The sequence below is a fragment of the Salmo salar genome, chromosome ssa29 (genome assembly GCF_905237065.1).
Source record: "Salmo salar chromosome ssa29, Ssal_v3.1, whole genome shotgun sequence".
Classification (NCBI taxonomy): Eukaryota; Metazoa; Chordata; class Actinopteri; order Salmoniformes; family Salmonidae; genus Salmo; species Salmo salar.
The window spans coordinates 20,864,141-20,881,461 of NC_059470.1; the positions used below are offsets into that span (position 1 = coordinate 20,864,141).

The 17,321-nt window shown below is 43.9% G+C and overlaps 1 protein-coding gene across 1 annotated transcript in view; it reads left to right on the forward strand.

The window, feature by feature from the left end:
- sycp2l (synaptonemal complex protein 2-like) overlaps window positions 1-16,964 on the forward strand; it is a 28,246-nt gene extending 11,282 nt beyond the window's left edge. Inside the window, exons 19-33 of the mRNA XM_045710561.1 lie at window positions 1,101-1,153; window positions 1,341-1,386; window positions 3,340-3,454; window positions 3,572-3,621; window positions 5,561-5,761; window positions 7,341-7,350; window positions 7,587-7,663; window positions 8,203-8,257; window positions 8,565-8,678; window positions 12,951-13,060; window positions 14,539-14,633; window positions 14,859-14,958; window positions 15,397-15,455; window positions 15,582-15,657; window positions 16,334-16,964. Coding sequence (XP_045566517.1) covers window positions 1,101-1,153; window positions 1,341-1,386; window positions 3,340-3,454; window positions 3,572-3,621; window positions 5,561-5,761; window positions 7,341-7,350; window positions 7,587-7,663; window positions 8,203-8,257; window positions 8,565-8,678; window positions 12,951-13,060; window positions 14,539-14,633; window positions 14,859-14,958; window positions 15,397-15,455; window positions 15,582-15,657; window positions 16,334-16,348 — 1,176 coding nt within the window. The 3' untranslated portion in view covers window positions 16,349-16,964. The remainder of the gene's footprint in view (window positions 1-1,100; window positions 1,154-1,340; window positions 1,387-3,339; window positions 3,455-3,571; window positions 3,622-5,560; window positions 5,762-7,340; window positions 7,351-7,586; window positions 7,664-8,202; window positions 8,258-8,564; window positions 8,679-12,950; window positions 13,061-14,538; window positions 14,634-14,858; window positions 14,959-15,396; window positions 15,456-15,581; window positions 15,658-16,333) is intronic.
- Window positions 16,965-17,321: the final 357 nt, after the last annotated feature.

The following is a 17,321-nucleotide window of genomic DNA, read 5'->3' on the forward strand; positions in this document are numbered from 1 at the left end:
GCAGGTGTCCACATACTTTTGGTCGTGTGTGTGAATTTTGTACGTGTATATTTTGACATTCACTTAGTGTGTTAAAGTAGGCGTAAGTTTAGTATCTGGTCCCATATGACTAGCACTTGGATGCATTTGTAGGTTTCTGATTTTTTTGTTTTGTTTTGCCCAAAAATAACTGAAGGGTGGAAGTTTTGCCATTTTAATTGTAAATCAGAATGGAAGACCTTTCTGAACACCTATATTAATATGGATGCTGTCATGGATAATGAATTAATCGTGAATGAGTGATTGTGGATAATCATGGTAGATAGCATCCAAATTAATGTAGATGTGTTCAGAAACCTCTTCCATTCTTATTTACAACAGTGACTCCAAAATGACACTACATTATTAACCATTCAGTTCCTATTGGGCACAACATAATCAGAAACACAAGCCAAACTGCAAATGCATGTAAATAAGGTATTCCCTAAGTGAATTTGTCCAAATGCTTATGAAAAAATGGAGGGACTAGATGCATAAAGTGCTTTCATTTCTAAACGGTAAAATGGATATCTATGAAAATACCCTGAATATGTGACATTCTGTACTGTGCCTCGTATGGCACATTTGATCTCAAATTCAAAATGCTGGACTATATAGAGAAATGTAGCTTCACTGTCTCTAAATAAATACAGAGGGGAGTGTCCAAGATCATAATGAAAACCTGCCACCTTCTGGAGACCACAGGAACACTGCTTCTGCAGTCAGATCATGTCACTTAAAATGTCTGTGATGTCTTGGGCCTCGGCATCACCATCACTGCATGTATTAACGTCTGACTGCCTCAGGTCACTGTTGAAGTAACTGAGACTATTGGTGCCACGTATACAGACTTGTCACATGTCAGGAAGCCAGAGAGTATTACATTCTTGACTGCTTTGAAGAGGTACCAGGTCAGTTTGTAGATAGAGAAATGTTGACTACTTATTGTCGACTGGCTATTGTGTATGTTTAGTGTGTCAAGTACTAAATTACTTTCCTCAAGGGCATCTGTTTGGCTATATTTCCCTCTACATTTAAATATCTGTGTGTGTGTGTGTGTGTGCTGTTTGTCTGTTTTGCAGGTGGCCAGAGCAAAAACAAGGCTCTTCAGCACTCAGTCTCTCTCCTCTGGCGGGTAAGGCCACAGTCCCAAATACTTGTCCAAAAGATCTCTGCGCCTGTTATTAGTCACAGTTGTCTGAAACTGTATCTATAGTTGATGTTGTCCCTTGGTAATCGAGTGGTCACTACTAGTTGCAGAGGACTAGTGCAATTACAGTTCATTGATTGTCCATGTCCTTCTGTGTCCCCTTCTGCTTCAGGTCAACACACTCCACCCCAACCAACAAGGAGAAACAGCAGCAAAAGGTTTGCAAAACAAATTTCACTATTTGATCAAAGTATACTGCTCAAAAAAATAAAGGGAACACTTAAACAACACAATGTAACTCCAAGTCAATCACACTTCTGTGAAATCAAACTGTCCACTTAGGAAGCAACACTGACAATACATTTCACATGCTGTTGTGCAAATTGAATAGACAACAGTTGGAAATTATAGGCAATAAGCAAGACACCCCCAATAAAGGAGTGGTTCTGCAGGTGGAGACCACAGACCACTTCTCAGTTCCTATGCTTCCTGGCTGATGTTTTGGTCACTTTTGAATGCTGGCGGTGCTTTCACTCTAGTGGTAGCATGAGACGGAGTCTACAACCCACACAAGTGGATCAGGTAGTGCAGCTCATCCAGGATGGCACATCAATGCGAGCTGTGGCAAGAAGGTTTGCTGTGTCTGTCAGCTTAGTGTCCAGAGCATGGAGGCGCTACCAGGAGACAGGCCAGTACATCAGAAGACGTGGAGGAGGCCGTAGGAGGGCAACAACCCAGCAGCAGGACCGCTACCTCCGCCTTTGTGCAAGGAGGAGCAGGAGAAGCACTGCCAGAGCCCTGCAAAATGACCTCCAGCAGGCCACAAATGTGCATGTGTCTGCTCAAACGGTCAGAAACAGACTCCATGAGGGTGGTATGAGGGCCCGACGTCCACAGGTGGGGGTTGTGCTTACAGCCCAACACCGTGCAGGACGTTTGGCATTTGCCAGAGAACACCAAGATTGGCAAATTCGCCACTGGCGCCCTGTGCTCTTCACAGATGAAAGCAGGTTCACACTGAGCACGTGACAGACGTGACAGAGTCTGGAGACGCCGTGGAGAACGTTCTGCTGCCTGCAACATCCTCCAGCATGACTGGTTTGGCGGTGGGTCAGTCATGGTGTGGGGTGGCATTTCTTTGGGGGGCCGCACAGCCCTCATGTGCTTGCCAGAGGTAGCCTGACTGCCATTAGGTACCGAGATGAGATCCTCAGACCTCTTGTGAGACCTTATGCTGGTGCGGTTGGCCCTGGGTTCCTCCTAATGCCAGACCTCGTGTGGCTGGAGTGTGTCAGCAGTTCCTGCAAGAGGAAGGCATTGATGCTATGGTCTGGCCCGCCCGTTCCCCAGACCTGAATCCAATTGAGCACATCTGGGACATCATGTCTCGCTCCATCCACCAACGCCACATGCACCACAGACTGTCCAGGAGTTGGCGGATGCTTTAGTCCAGGTCTGGGAGGAGATCCCTCAGGAGACCATCCGCCACCTCATCAGGAGCATGCCCAGGCATTGTAGGGAGGTCATACCGGCACGTGGAGGCCACACACACTACTGAGCCTCATTTTGACTTGTTTTAAGGACATTACATCAAAGTTGGATCAGCCTGTAGTGTGGTTTTCCACTTTAATTTTGAGTGTGACTCCAAATCCAGACCTCCATGGGTTGATAAAATGGATTTCCATTTGATTATTTTTGTGTGATTTTGTTGTCAGCACATTCAACTATGTAAAGAAAAAAGTATTTAATAAGATTTCTTTCATTCACATCTAGGATGTGTTATTTAAGTGTTCCCTTTTATTTTTTTGAGCAGTGTATAATGGTATTGCACTCTTAATGGGATTCGCTGCTAACCATTTGTGATATCGTAGCTATTTTCACCAATTTCATTCATACTGAAGCCCAATGTTGCCTAACTTCAGTCCTCCAGGACCCCCCCCAACAAAACACATTTTGTTGTAAACTAAAACACCTGATTCAACTTAAGGGCTTGACGATTAGTTAACTAGTAGAATCAGGTGTGCTTGTCCGAGGCCACAACAAATATATGTACTGTTGAGGGTATGGGGAACCGGAGTTGGGAAACACTGCTGTAGCCAGTGGCGTTGTTTTGAAATTGTCCTATTCGAATGAATGAATAAGGTATTGAACTTCATTGATATCCTCTGTAGTCTAAATCAAAAGGCTCTCCTCCCCCTGCTGAGGCTGGCAGCAGTGTGATCCTGTCCCAGCTGGCCAAACACGACTACACCAGGAAGAAGCCCAAAACCAAGAGCAAACTGAAGAGTGAGCATGCCACGTCCCGCCTCCCCTCACACCCACTCATTCTGTTTGAGTGCTCTGAGCTGCGTTGGTCTAGTAGACACCCTGCTGTAGCCCGTCTCCCCCTCACTCTCTCTACAGTTCTCCCCCTGTCCTCTCCCAGCAGTGCAGAGGAGGCCTCCCCTGTCAAGGTAACATGTCTCTCCTTTATTCTAGGTTAGTAACTTCATAGCTAGTGGCAACTGTAGCCCTATTTCACCTAGGCTACCAGACAGTACCACCCCTTAGAACAGACTGTCATGAACATGTTGGGAAGTTATCAAAATGGACAAAATTATTGGGTATGCCAGTGTTTAAAAAAAAATAATAATAATAATAAAATACCATACAGTATGGGATCTAGGAATCTGTTCCATGGTCATTTATTCTTGAAGAATATCAAGTGAAAAACAAATCCTAGGATGTACAGTCATGGCCAAAAGTTTTGAATGATACAAACATTAATTTCCACAAAGTTTGCCGCTTCAGTGTCTAGATATTGTCAGATGTTACTATGGAATACTGAAGTATAATTACAAGCATTTCATAAGTGTCAAAGGCTTTTATTGACAATTACATGAAGTTGATGCAAAGAGTCAATATTTGTAGTGTTGACCCTTCTTTTTCAAGACCTCTGCAATCCGCCCTGACATGCTGTCAATTAACTTCTGGGAAACATCCTGACTGATGGCAGCCCATTCTTGCATAATCAATGCTTGGACTTTGTCAGAATTTGTGGGTTTTTGTTTGTCCACCCGCCTCTGTAGGATTGACCACAAGTTCTCAATGGGATTAAGGTCTGGGGAGTTTCCTGGCTATGGACCTGAAATATGGATGTTTTGTTCCCCGAGCCACTTAGTTATCACTTTTGCCTTATGGCAAGGTGCTCCATCATGCTGGAAAAGGCATTGTTCGTCACCAAACTGTTCCTGGATGGTTGGGGGAAGTTGCTCTTGGAGGATGTGTTGGTACCATTCTTTATTCATGGCTGTGTTCTTAGGTAAAATTGTGAGTGAGCCCACTCCCTTGGCTGAGAAGCAATCCCACACATGAGTGGTCTCAGGATGCTTTACTGTTGGCATGACACAGGACTGATGGTAGCGCTCACCTTGTCTTCTCCAAACAAGCATTTTTACGGATGCCCCAAACAATCGGAAAGGGGATTCATCAAAGAAAATGACTTTACCCCAGTCCTCAGCAGCCCAATCCCTGTACCTTTTGCAGAATATCAGTCTGTCCCTGATGTTTTTCCTGGAGAGAAGTGGCTTCTTTGCTGCCCTTCTTGACACCAGGACATCCTCCAAAAGTCTTCGCCTCACTGTGCGTGCAGATGCACTCACACCTGCTTGCTGCCATTCCTGAGCAAACTCTGTACTGGTGGTGCCTCGATCCCGCAGCCGAATCAACTTTAGGAGACGTCCTGGCGCTTGCTGTACTTTGTTGGGCGCCCTGAAGCCTTCTTCACAACAATTGAACCGCTCTCCTTGAAGTTCTTGATGAGCCGATAAATGGTCGATTTAGGTGCAATCTTATTGACAGCCATATCCTTGCCTGTGAAGCCCTTTTTGTGCAAAGCAATGATGACGGCACATGTTTCCTTGCAGGTAGCCATGGTTGACAGAGGAAGAACAATGATTCCAAGCACCACCCTCCTTTTGAAGCTTCCAGTCTGTTATTCAAACTCAACCAGCATGACAGAGTGATCTCCAGCCTTGTCCTCATCAACACTCGCATCTGTGTTAACGAGAGAATCACTGACATGTCAGCTGGTCCTTTTGTGGCAGGGCTGAAATGCAGTGGAAATGTTTTTTGGGATTCAGTTCATTTGCATGGCAAAGAGGGACTTTGCAACTAATTGCAATTCATCTGATCACTCTTCATAACATTCTGGAGTATATGCACATTGCCATCATACAAACTGAGGCAGCAGACTTTGAAAATTAATATTTGTGTCATTCTCAACTTTTGGCTACGACTGTAGCTGTAATAGCATAGGTCCAGTTTTTGGTTTGCCTCTACCTCGGTGTGATATGAAATGTTGTTGCTGTTTGACAATTGATGTCCACGACATCCCCTTTCTGTTTTGAACAGCATCGTACACCAGCATGCAAATCAGCGGAGGGAACACCAAGTAAAAACATTGCAGAACGGCTATTTGACAAGCTCAAAGAGGAAAAAACTCTGGAGTTTTCTCCTCCGTCCAACCTGATATCACGAGATTCAGGCAAGCTATACAGTGCCTTCAGAAAGTATTCAGACCCCTTTTTTTCCACATTTTGTTACACTACAGCCTTATTCTAAAATGGATTAAATAAATAAAAATCCTCAGCAATCTACACAGAATACCCCATAATGAGAAACTGTAAACACGTTTTTAGAAAACAGAAATACCTTTTACATAAGTATTCAGACCCTTTGCTATGAGACTCGAAATTGAGCTCAGATGCATCCTGTTTCCATTATCATCCTTGAGTTAACCCACTGTTCCCCGGTAGGTCGTCATTGTAAATAAGAATTTGTTCTTAACTGACTTGCCTAGTTAAATAAAGGTTACATTTTAAAAAAGGAATGTCAGAACAAAAACCAAGCCATGAGGTCGAAGGAATTGTACGTAGATCTCCGAGACAGGATTGTGTCGGGGTGAAGACCTGGGGAAGGGTACCAAAACATTTCTGCAGCATTGAAGGTCCCCAAAAACACAGTGGCCTCCACCAAGACTCTTTCTAGAGCTGGCCACCCGGCCAAACTAGCAATTGGGAAGAAGGGCCTTGGTCAGGGAAATGACCAAGAACCTGATGGTCACTCTGACAGAGCTCCAGAGTTCCTCTGTGGAGATGGGAGAACCTTCCAGAAGGACAACCATCTCTGGAGCACTCCACCAGTCAGGCCTTTATGGTAGTGTTGCCAGACGGAAGCCACTCCTCAGTAAAAGGCACATGAGAGCCCGCTTGGAGTTTGCCAAAAGTATCTCAGACCATGAGAAACAAGATTTTCTGGTCTGATGAGACCAAGATTGAACTCTTTGGCCTGAATGCCAAGCATCACGTCTGGAGGAAACCTGGCACCATCCCTAAGGTGAAGCGTGGTGGTAGCATGCTGTGGGGTTGTTTTTCAGGGACTGGGAGACTAGTCAGAATCAAGGTAAAGATGAACTGAGCAAAGTACAGAGATCCTTGATGAAAACCTGTTCAGGACCTCAGATTGGGGTGTAGGTTCACCTTCCAACAGGACAACGACCCTAAGCACACAGCCAAGACAACACAGGAGTGGCTTCGGGACAAGTCTCAATGTCCTTGAGTGACCCAGCCAGAGCCCGGACTTGAACCCGATCGAACATCTCTGAAAAGACCTGAAAATAGCTGTGCAGCGACTCTCCCCATCCAACATGACACTGTTTGAGAGGGTCTGCAGAGAAGAATGGGAGAAACTCCCCAAATACAGGTGTGCCAAGCTTGTAGGGTCATACCCAATAATTGATGCTGTAATCACTGCCAAAGGTGCTTCAACAAAGTACAGAGTAAAGGGTTTGAATACATATGTAAATGTGATATTTCAGTTATTTAAAAACAACATTTTTTGGGGGGGAAAAATGTCTAATCGGTTCTTGCTTTGACGTTATGGGTATTGTGTGTAGATTGACACAAAAAAACAACAATTTAGTACATTTTAGAATAGGCTGTAGCATTACAAAATCTTGAAAAAGTCAAGGGGTCTGAATACTTTCCGAAGGCATTCATCAGAAAAAGACTGCATCCGAAATGGTACCCTATTCAATATAGTACAGTTGACCAGGGCTCATAAGGGCAATGTTAACTATGGATGATTTTATTTGTGTAATTTAGCGGACACTTTTATCCAGTGTGACTTACAGGAGCATTCGGGTTAAGTGCCTTTCTCAAGGTTGGCACATCGGCAGATTTGTTTTCACACCTGCCACCCACATCGTGGTATACAGACCTGTTTCTCATGGGGCTATAGTTAGACCTGTAGCTGATGTGAAACCTGTATGGGATTTCCCCTTCAATACAGGTATACAGCGTGTCAAAATAAAAGTCCCATACAGGTCTCATATCACATACAGTTGTCACATTAGCTAACAACATTGCATTCCTTGTAGGCTTCCATGATGTGACTGGAGTGGACTGGGATGAATCTGTGTTTCACCAGGAGGAACAAGATGAATCTACACCTACTGTAAGGTACTCCGTAGTACTTGCCTGGTGCCAGATCTGTTTGTGATCTTTAGCCATCGCCATAGACTACGACCATAAGCATTGGCAAAACAGCACAAACAGATCTGGCACCAGACTCATGATACATCCCAATAACACATGTTTCACCTCTCCCAATAGGAGAATCCTATTCCTAAGTCTTCTCTTGGAAGATTTACTAACAGAGAACCTCCATTTGTACCCTCGTGCTAGTTATTCTATTGTTTTGTTGGGTGTTTACTGTACTGTTTCTAACTAATGTGTTATAACATGTATAGATTTTCATAATATACATGTAATCTGTCATAATGAATGTTTGAATTGGAAAGGAGCTCACTGGAGCTGAGAACCGGCACCTCAGTTTTTCTATTGCTTGAGCTCCTGTTCCTCTAGAATATTAGCTCAAAAGTATTGTGGAGCTCCTGCACCTAAAATATAAACAGTACTGGCACCCAAAATGAGTACCGGCACCTATTTCAGTCCAGGTCAAGCACTGGTCATAATGTAAAATTATTATTTCAGGACCATGTTCCCAATCAGGAGGCTGGAATTCATAGGAAGAGGCCTTGGGCCTCAGGTATGTCTCTGAATTCCCTCTGCAATGACTTAACATGTACTGTTGACCAATCTGGTCTTTTTTTAAATTTCTAAAAGGGCATTTGTTTTCAAATACTTACCATGGTCGTATTCATTAGGCATCAAACTGAATTAAAAGGACTAACTGGGAGGGACTACCTGAACTTGTCCTTCGTTTTCAGTTGCAAAATGTTTTAATATGATAGAACACTTGATTAAACATGGCCCTCAGTGAAGGAGAAATGACCATAAAGGTGTGGACTGGAGCTGACTGTGGTCAATGGCCATGTTGTGGTCATATTACTCAGCAGAGCGTGCTGACTCGGGAGGTGCAGCAGAGAAGAAGAGTGTGCCGCTAGAAAGGGATCCAAGGCAAAGACCCAGGGCCTTCTTTCCCTCAGAACCTCTTGAGGAAGCTGCTGGTAATGCATACATACAGTTGAAGTCGGAAGTTTACAGTGGGGGGAAAAAAGTATTTGATCCCCTGCTGATTTTGTACGTTTGCCCACTTAAAAAGAAATGATCAGTCTATCATTTTAATAGTAGGTTTATTTGACCAGTGAGAGACAGAATAACAACAAAATAATCCAGAAAAACACATGTCAAAAATGTTATAAAATGATTTGCATTTTAATGAGGGAAATAAGTATTTGACCCCTCTGCAAAACATGACTTAGTACTTGGTGGCAAAACCCTTGTTGGCAATCACAGAAGTCAGATGTTTCTTGTTGGCCACCAGGTTTGCACACATCTCAGGAGGGATTTTGTCCCACTCCTCTTTGCAGATCTTCTCCAAGTCATTAAGGTTTCGAGGCTGACGTTTGGCAACTCAAACCTTCAGCTCCCTCCACAGATTTTCTATGGGATTAAGGACTGGAGACTGGCTAGGCCACTCCAGGACCTTAATGTGCTTCTTCTTGAGCCACTCCTTTGTTGCCTTGGCCGTGTGTTTTGGGTCATTGTCATGCTGGAATACCCATCCACGACCCATTTTCAATGCCCTGGCTGAGGGAAGGTTTTCACCCAAGATTTGACGGTACATGGGCCCCGTCCATCGTCCCTTTGATGCGGTGAAGTTGTCCTGTCCCCTTAGCAGAAAAACACCCCCAAAGCATAATGTTTCCACCTCCATGTTTGACGGTGGAGATGGTGTTCTTGGGGTCATTGGCAGCATTCCTCCTCCTCCAAACACGGCGAGTTGAGTTGATGTCAAAGAGCTCCATTTTGGTCTCATCTGACCACAACACTTTCACCCAGTTGTCCTCTGAATCATTCAGATGTTCAGACTTCAGACGGGCCTGCATATGTATTCTTGAGCAGGGGGACCTTGCGGGCGCTGCAGGATTTCAGTCCTTCACGGCGTAGTGTTACCAATTGTTTTCTTGGTGACTATGGTCCCAGATGCCTTGAGATCATTGACAAGATCCTCCTGTGTAGTTCTGGGTTGATTCCTCACCGTTCTCATGATCATTGCAACTCAACGAGGTGAGATCTTGCATGGAGCCCCAGGCCGAGGGATATTGAGTTATTTTGTGTTTCTTCCATTTACGAATAATCGCACCAAATGTTGTCACCTTCTCACCAAGCTGCTTGGCGATGGTCTTGTAGCCCATTCCAGCCTTGTGTAGGTCTACAATCTTGTCCCTGACATCCTTGGAGAGCTCTTTGGTCTTGGCCATGGTGAAGAGTTTGGAATCTGATTGATTGCTTCTGTGGACAGGTGTCTTTTTTTACAGGTAACAAGTTGCGGTTAGGAGCACTCCCTTTAAGAGTGTGCTCCTAATTTCAGCTCGTTACCTGTATAAAAGACACCTGGGAGCCAGAAATCTTTCTGATTGAGAGGGGGTCAAATACTTATTTCCCTCATTAAAATGCAAATCAATTTATAACATTTTTGACATGCGTTTTTCTGGATATTTTTGTTGTTATTCTGTCTCTCACTGTTCAAATAAACCTACCATTAAAATGATAGACTGATCCTTTCTTTGTCAGTGGGTAAACGTACAAAATCAGCAGGGGATCAAATACTTTTTCCCCCACTGTACATACACTTAGGTTGGAGTCATTGAAACTCGTTTTTTCAAACACTCCACAAATTTCTTGTTAACAAACTATAGTTTTGGCAAGTCGGTTAGGACATCTACTTTGTGCATGACACAAGTAATTTTTCCAACAATTGTTTAGACAGATTATTTCACTTATAATTCACTGTATTCCAGTGGGTCAGAAGTTTAGATGCACTAAGTTGACTGCTTTTAAACAGCTTGGAAAATTCCCGAAATTATGTCATGGCTTAAGAAGCTTTTGATGGGCTAATTGACATTTAAGTCAATTGGAGGTGTACCTGTGGATGTATTTCAAGGCCTACCTTCAAACTCAGTATCATTGGGAGCAATTTCCAAACGCCTGAAGGTACCACACTCATTTGTACAAACAGTGGTACGCAAGTATAAACACCATGGGACCACGCAGCCGTCATACCGCTCAGGAAGGAGACACATTCTGTCTCCTGGAGATGAATGTACTTTGGTGCGAAAAGTGCAAATCAAATCCAGAACAACAGCAAAGGACCTTGTGAAGATGCTGGAGGAAACCGGTACAAAAGTATCTATATCCACAATAAAACGAGTCTTATATCGACAAGACCTGAAATGCTGCTCAGCAAGGAAGAAGCCACTGCTTCCAAATCCGCCATTATAAAAAGCCAGACTACGGTTTGCAACTGCACATGGGGACAAAGATTGTACTTTTTGAAGAAATGTCCTCTGGTCTGATGAAACAAAAACAGAACTGTTTTGCCATAATGACCATCGTTTTGTTTAGAGGAAAAAGGGGGTGGCTTGCAAGCCGAAGAACACCATCCCAACCGTGAAGCACGGGGGTGGCAGGATCATGTTGTGGGGGTGCTTTGCTGCAGGAGGGACTGGTGCACTTCACAAAATAGATGGCATCATGAGGGAGTAAAACTATGTGGATATATTGAAGCAACATCTCAAGACATCAGTCTGGAAGTTAAAGCTTGGTCGCAAATGGGTCTTCCAAATGGACAATGACCCCAAGCATACTTCCAAAGATGTGGCAAAATGACAATGAAGTCAGGGTATTGTAGTGGCCATCACAAAGCCCTGACCTCAATCCCATAGAACATTTGTGGGCAGAACTGAAAAAGCGCATACGAGCAAGGAGGCCTACAGACCTGACAGTTACACCAGCTCTGTCAGGAGGAAGGGGCCCAAAAACTTATTGTGGGAAGCTTGTGGAAGGCTACCCAAAAATGTTTGACCCAAGTTAAACAATTTTAAAAGCAATGCTACCAAATACTAATTGAGTGTACAGTCGTGGCCAAAAGTTTTGAGAATGACACAAATATTAATTTTCAGTCTGCTGCCTCAGTTTGTATGATGGCAATTTTCGTGTACTCCAGAATGATCAGATTAATTGCATAGTCCCTCTTTGCCATGCAAATGAACTGAATCCCAAAAAACATTTCCACTGCATTTCAGCCCTGCCACAAAAGGACCAGCTGACATCATGTCAGTGATTCTCTCGTTAACACAGGTGTGAGTGTTGATGAGGACAAGGTTGGAGATCACTCTGTTATGCTGATTGAGTTCGAATAACAGACTGGAAGCTTCAAAAGGAGGGTGGTGCTTGGAATCATTGTTCTTCCTCTGTCAACCATCGTTACCTGCAAGGAAACACGTGCCGTCATTATTGCTAAAAAGGGCTTCACAGGCAAGGATATTGCTGCCAGTAGGATTGCACCTAAATGAACCATTTATCGTATCAAGAACTTCAAGGAGAGCGGTTCAATTGTTGTGAAGAAGGCTTCAGGGCGCCCAAGAAAGTCCAGCAAGCGCCAGGACCGTCTCCTAAAGTTGATTCGGCTGCGGGATCGGGGCACCACCAGTACACAGCTTGCTCAGGAATGGCAGCAGGTGTGCAAAGCTGCCATCAAGTGAAAGGGTGGCTACTTTGAACAATCTCAAATATAAAATATATTTGGTTTTGTTTTACACTTTGGTTACTAGATGATTCCATATGTGTTATTTCATAGCTTTGATGTCTTCACTATTATTCTACAATGTAGAAAATTGTAAAAAAATAAAAACCCTTGAATGAGTAGGTGCATTCTGAAAGTATTCAAACCTCTGACTTTTTCCACATTTTATGTTACAGCATTATTCTGAAATAGATTCAATGTTTTTCTTCATAAATCTAAATCATAAAAACCTTATTTACATAAGTATTCAGACCCTTTGCTATGATACTCAAAATTAAGGTTAGGTGCATCCTGTATCCATTGATCATCCTTGATGTTTCTACATCTTGATTATAGTCCACCTTTGGTAAATTCAATTGATTGGACATGATTTGGAAAGGCACACACCTGTCTATATAAGGTCCCACAGTTGACATTGCATGTCCGAGCAAAAACCAAGCCATGAGGTCGAAGGATTTCTCCGTAGAATATTTGTATACGTTTTCCCAAAAATTACTAATGTTTTTAGAAAACATGTTTTCACTTCATCTTTATGGGGTGTAGATGGTTGATATTTTATTTAACCAGTTTTAAATTGACTAACACATCAAAATGTGAAATAAGTCGAGGGGTAACAATACTTTCTGAAGGCACCGTATGCTACTGGTTGTGCAGGCATTCATTCCAACCCCATCTGTTTCATGCTTTCCAGAATCAATGAGCAGAGTGCTGAATGAGGAGGTGGAGTCGGAGATGGAGATGGGCTCTGGAGTCATCGCTGCATTCCAGACCTTCAAGAGCCAGCTGAGGGCGCACTTCTCGGTGATCACATCACACGGACTCGTGCAACACAACATAGACTCAGCAAAAAAAAGAAACGGCCTCTCACTGTCAACTGCTTTTATTTTCAGCAAACTTAACATGTATAAATATTTGTATGAACACAAGGGTCAACAACTGAGACATGAACTGAACAAGTTCCACAGACATGTGACTAACAGAAATTGAATGTGTCCCTGAACAAAGGGGGGGGGAGGGGGTTCAAAATAAAAAATAAGTCAGTGTCTGGTGTGGCCACCAGCTGCATTAAGTACTGCAGTGCATCTCCTCCTCATGGACTGCACCAGATTTGCCAGTTCTTGCTGTGAGATGTTACCCCACTCTTCCACCAAGGCACCTGCAAGTTCCCGGACATGTCTGGGGGGGGGGATGGCCCTAGCCCTCACCCTCCGATCCAACATGACCCAGACGTGCTCAATGGGATTGAGACCCGGGCTCTTCGCTGGCCATGGCAGAACACTGACATTCCTGTCTGACACTGACTTTCCTAAGTACAGGCCTTGGTGTAACGCTCATTCCTTCGACAATAAACGCAAATCTGACCATCACCCCTAGTGAGACAAAACCGTGACTCGTCAGTGAATAGCACTTTTTGCTAGTCCTGTCTGGTCCAGCGACGGTAGGTTTGTGCCCATAGGCGACGTTGTTGCCGGTGAGGACCTGCCTTACAACAGGCCTACACGCCCTCAGTCCAGCCTCTCTCAGCCTATTGCGGACAGTCTGAGCACTGATGGAGGGATTGTGCGTCCTGTGCAGGTGTTGTGGTCTGCCACTGCGAGGACAATCAGCTTTCCGTCCTGTAGCGCTGTCTTAGGCGTCTCACAGTACGGACATTGCAATTTATTGCCCTGGCCACATCTGCAGTCCTCATGCCTCCTTGCAGCATGCCTAAGGCATGTTCACACAGATGAACAGGGACCCTGGGCATCTTTCTTTTTGTGTTTTTCAGAGTCAGTAGAAAGGCCTCTTTAGTGTCTACAGTTTTCATAACTGTGACCTTAATTGCCTACCGTCTGTAAGCTGTTAGTGTCTTAATGACCGTTCCACAGGTGCATGTTCATTAATTGTTTATGGCTCATTGAACAAGCATGGGGAAACAGTGTTTAAACCCTTTACAATGAGGATCTGTGAAGTTATTTGGATTATTTCAAATGATCTTTGAAATACAGGGTCCTGAGAAAGGGACATTTCTTTTTTTGAGTTTACAATAATGGTCCCTCCTGTTACCCTGGTCCTGGAGAGCTCCATTCTAATCTCCAACCCAGAATTATCTTGCGTGCACTGACCAGCTACTGTCACCAGAGACCAGCCCGGCACTAACACACGATTCCTCCAATCGCTTACCCATCAAGACCTTTAAAACTAGACACTAGGAAACATTTGAACATGGAGCTATTTGATAAAGGTTGCTACCCTTCATGTTTCAGTTGACTAATCCCCCTTTCCTATTGTTCCTACAGTCCAGATACAAGAAGATTGAAGCCCGCTCCCTGCAGTCTCTGATGGACTGTCAGAAAAACGTCACCTCTCTCCTGGGTGCTGTCCACGACAGCAGGTAAAAACCATCACCTGGACCAGTCTTAAATAATAATGGATTCATTAATAATTGATGTATTCATTTAGATGACTCAAGTCACTTTCCACTTGGGAACTCGCCTCATCCATGGGTGAAGTTTATACACAGTGATTGGAAATGCCACCCATTCTTATGATTGTTGGAAGATTCCGCAGAGGTTGGTTGAGGATGTGGTTTACAGTGACATTCTTCCTGTTTGTGCAGGCTGGTCCACCTGGAGCGCTTCCAGGCCACCGTAGTCCAGGAGCTGGGCCGTCTGGAGAATGACTGCATCTCGCTCAAAGAGATCGAGTGGGAAACTGTGGTCTGTATTCTGTCTCTCCGGCTAGCACACCGTCCTCATTGAAACGCGTTACTTAATTTGATGTTACCATTACTTAAACCTGGGCCATGTGTTTGTTAGGGCAAGCAAAGGAACAGATTTGTAACAGAATTACATGTCTTATGGACAGGTGGTTCAACTTCTGTTTTCTGCCTTCCGGTGCCTAATGAACACGGCCCAGGCTGCCTTATGTTCATAATGAGATCATTTGTGGCTGTATGTACTGCTACGAAGATGACTTGGAAAGAAGGGCAGGCAAACTGCACAAGAACCAGTTGACAGTACCTCCTTTCTTCCACTAGAGTTCACTCTTGCTTCCACGACACCATAATGCTTTCTGGCCCACTCCTAGGAGTTAGGGTTTGGTTCAAAATGATTCAAAGGGTTCACATTGTTTTGTTAACTCCTTTCGTTTTTCAGAACTTTTGGCAGAGCGAGTCTCAGTCCGTGCGGTCGTTCTGTGACCGACAGCAGCAGAAGTAAGCAAGCACTAAACGGCAAACTGACCTAACCTCAATGCAGGGATATAGTACATGTCACATCACATGCATCTAATAATAATAGCCACGTCAGATTGAAAGTCATGCTCTCCCATGTCCTTCCAGGTTAGAGTCACTAGGAGAGCCCAGAGACGGCTGGAGGAGCAGCATGTCACAGAGGGAGGAGGCTGCAGCACCACTGGTACACTTCTGACCCACACATGGCACGTCCCGTGGAATAGTCTGTCCACCCTGCCCTTGGACATCATTCTTGTATTTTCAAATGGCAAATGAGATATTGTATTATAACCTATAAACGCGGACACGGGTCACCCATCTTATTGTTTTTTGGGACGATGTCTGTGAAAACGTGTAAAAACACTATGTACACTGCAAATCTAGCCAGGGTGAAGCAGGAGAACCCGTCATCTCTGTAGCCGTGCTCTTGGTTGTGATGTCATGGTCACAGAGTTACTGTGTTAGTGGACTTCGGATGTACTCGGCCTCCCCCAGGATGAGCTACAGCCCACACTGAACCAAGCAGAACTGAGCCAGCAGCAGCATTCCGTAACCCACCTGACTCCTAGAGTATCAAAGACAATATTCCCAGCCTGAGCACAGTCAGTGTAGAATATGGCTGTTTTGGAGTTCTTGGTCTGGCAGGATGCCTGTAACAATATTCAACATGGGATTACGTTGGCGTAAAGGGATAGGTCACTTTTTGAAGTTGGGAGAATCTGGATGTGGCTAAATAACCAGCCAATTATCTTATTGTTTTGATGGAACTTCAATATCATACGCAAGTTGAAAATAGACTTCAAAAAAGTGAACGATCTCTTTAAGATTACAATAAAGATGACTTCTCTTCCTCTCCCCAGGAACCTCCAAAGTAGAAAACTGGTGACAAAGGAAATAGAAGCTAAGACTCTCCAGTTCCTGATGAAACCAACACCACTTTGGACCTTTATACTGACATTGAACCATGAGTGACGTCGTACAGAAGTGTAATGGCTGATAGACCGTGACCAAAGTTCTCACACAGGCAATGACCTACCTTGCTCATTTTTGTTCTGCCATTGTTCAAAATACACTCAATGAGAGCCAATACATGAATAGCTAAAGGATGATGATAATAGGCTGATGAATTTCAGCGACTTGGGTAGACATCAGAGAGCAAGGCAGACCATCCGTGTTTATTTTTTTTATAACTTTAGTCATGTTTGTCGATAGCCACTCAGACATTGTGATTGATTGAGAAATGCAATGTATGAAGTCTCCGAAAGGCGTCAGGAAAGCCTGTAAAATATAGTTTTTCTAAAGAACCAGTAAAATGTTTACTATGTTTTGCACCCATAAACTTGCATTCAAATACAGTGGGATATATCAGGTCTGTTTAGCAGTGTTTCTAAGGCATCTTTAGTTTAACAATGATTTGAGTGAATGCTCTGGAGGGATATTTTTGGTGAGTACATACCGGAGTCTATATTCAATAAAGGCATAGTTGTGGCACCCTTGCACTTTTATTAAATAATTCCCTGTAAAATAAGTTTACTTTTGCAATGTTCAACCCAGTGATATTGGATTTAACATTCCAGAAACAATTTTCTTTTTGTGAACTTGCTTAGAAAAAAAGTGTTTAGAATATACAGGCAAATGGCCTGGACAAAATGATTGCCACTCCGGAGCTAGTACTTGATTGCACAGTCTTTGGCCAAGATAACGGCAGACAAATGCTTCTTGTAGCTATCAATAAGCTTGCTGCACCTTTTCTACTGACAATTTGGCCCACTTTTCAGCAGCAAATGGCTCTAATTTGTCAGTGTTTGAGGGGTGCCCTCCACCAACTGCTGTTTTCAGATCTCGTGT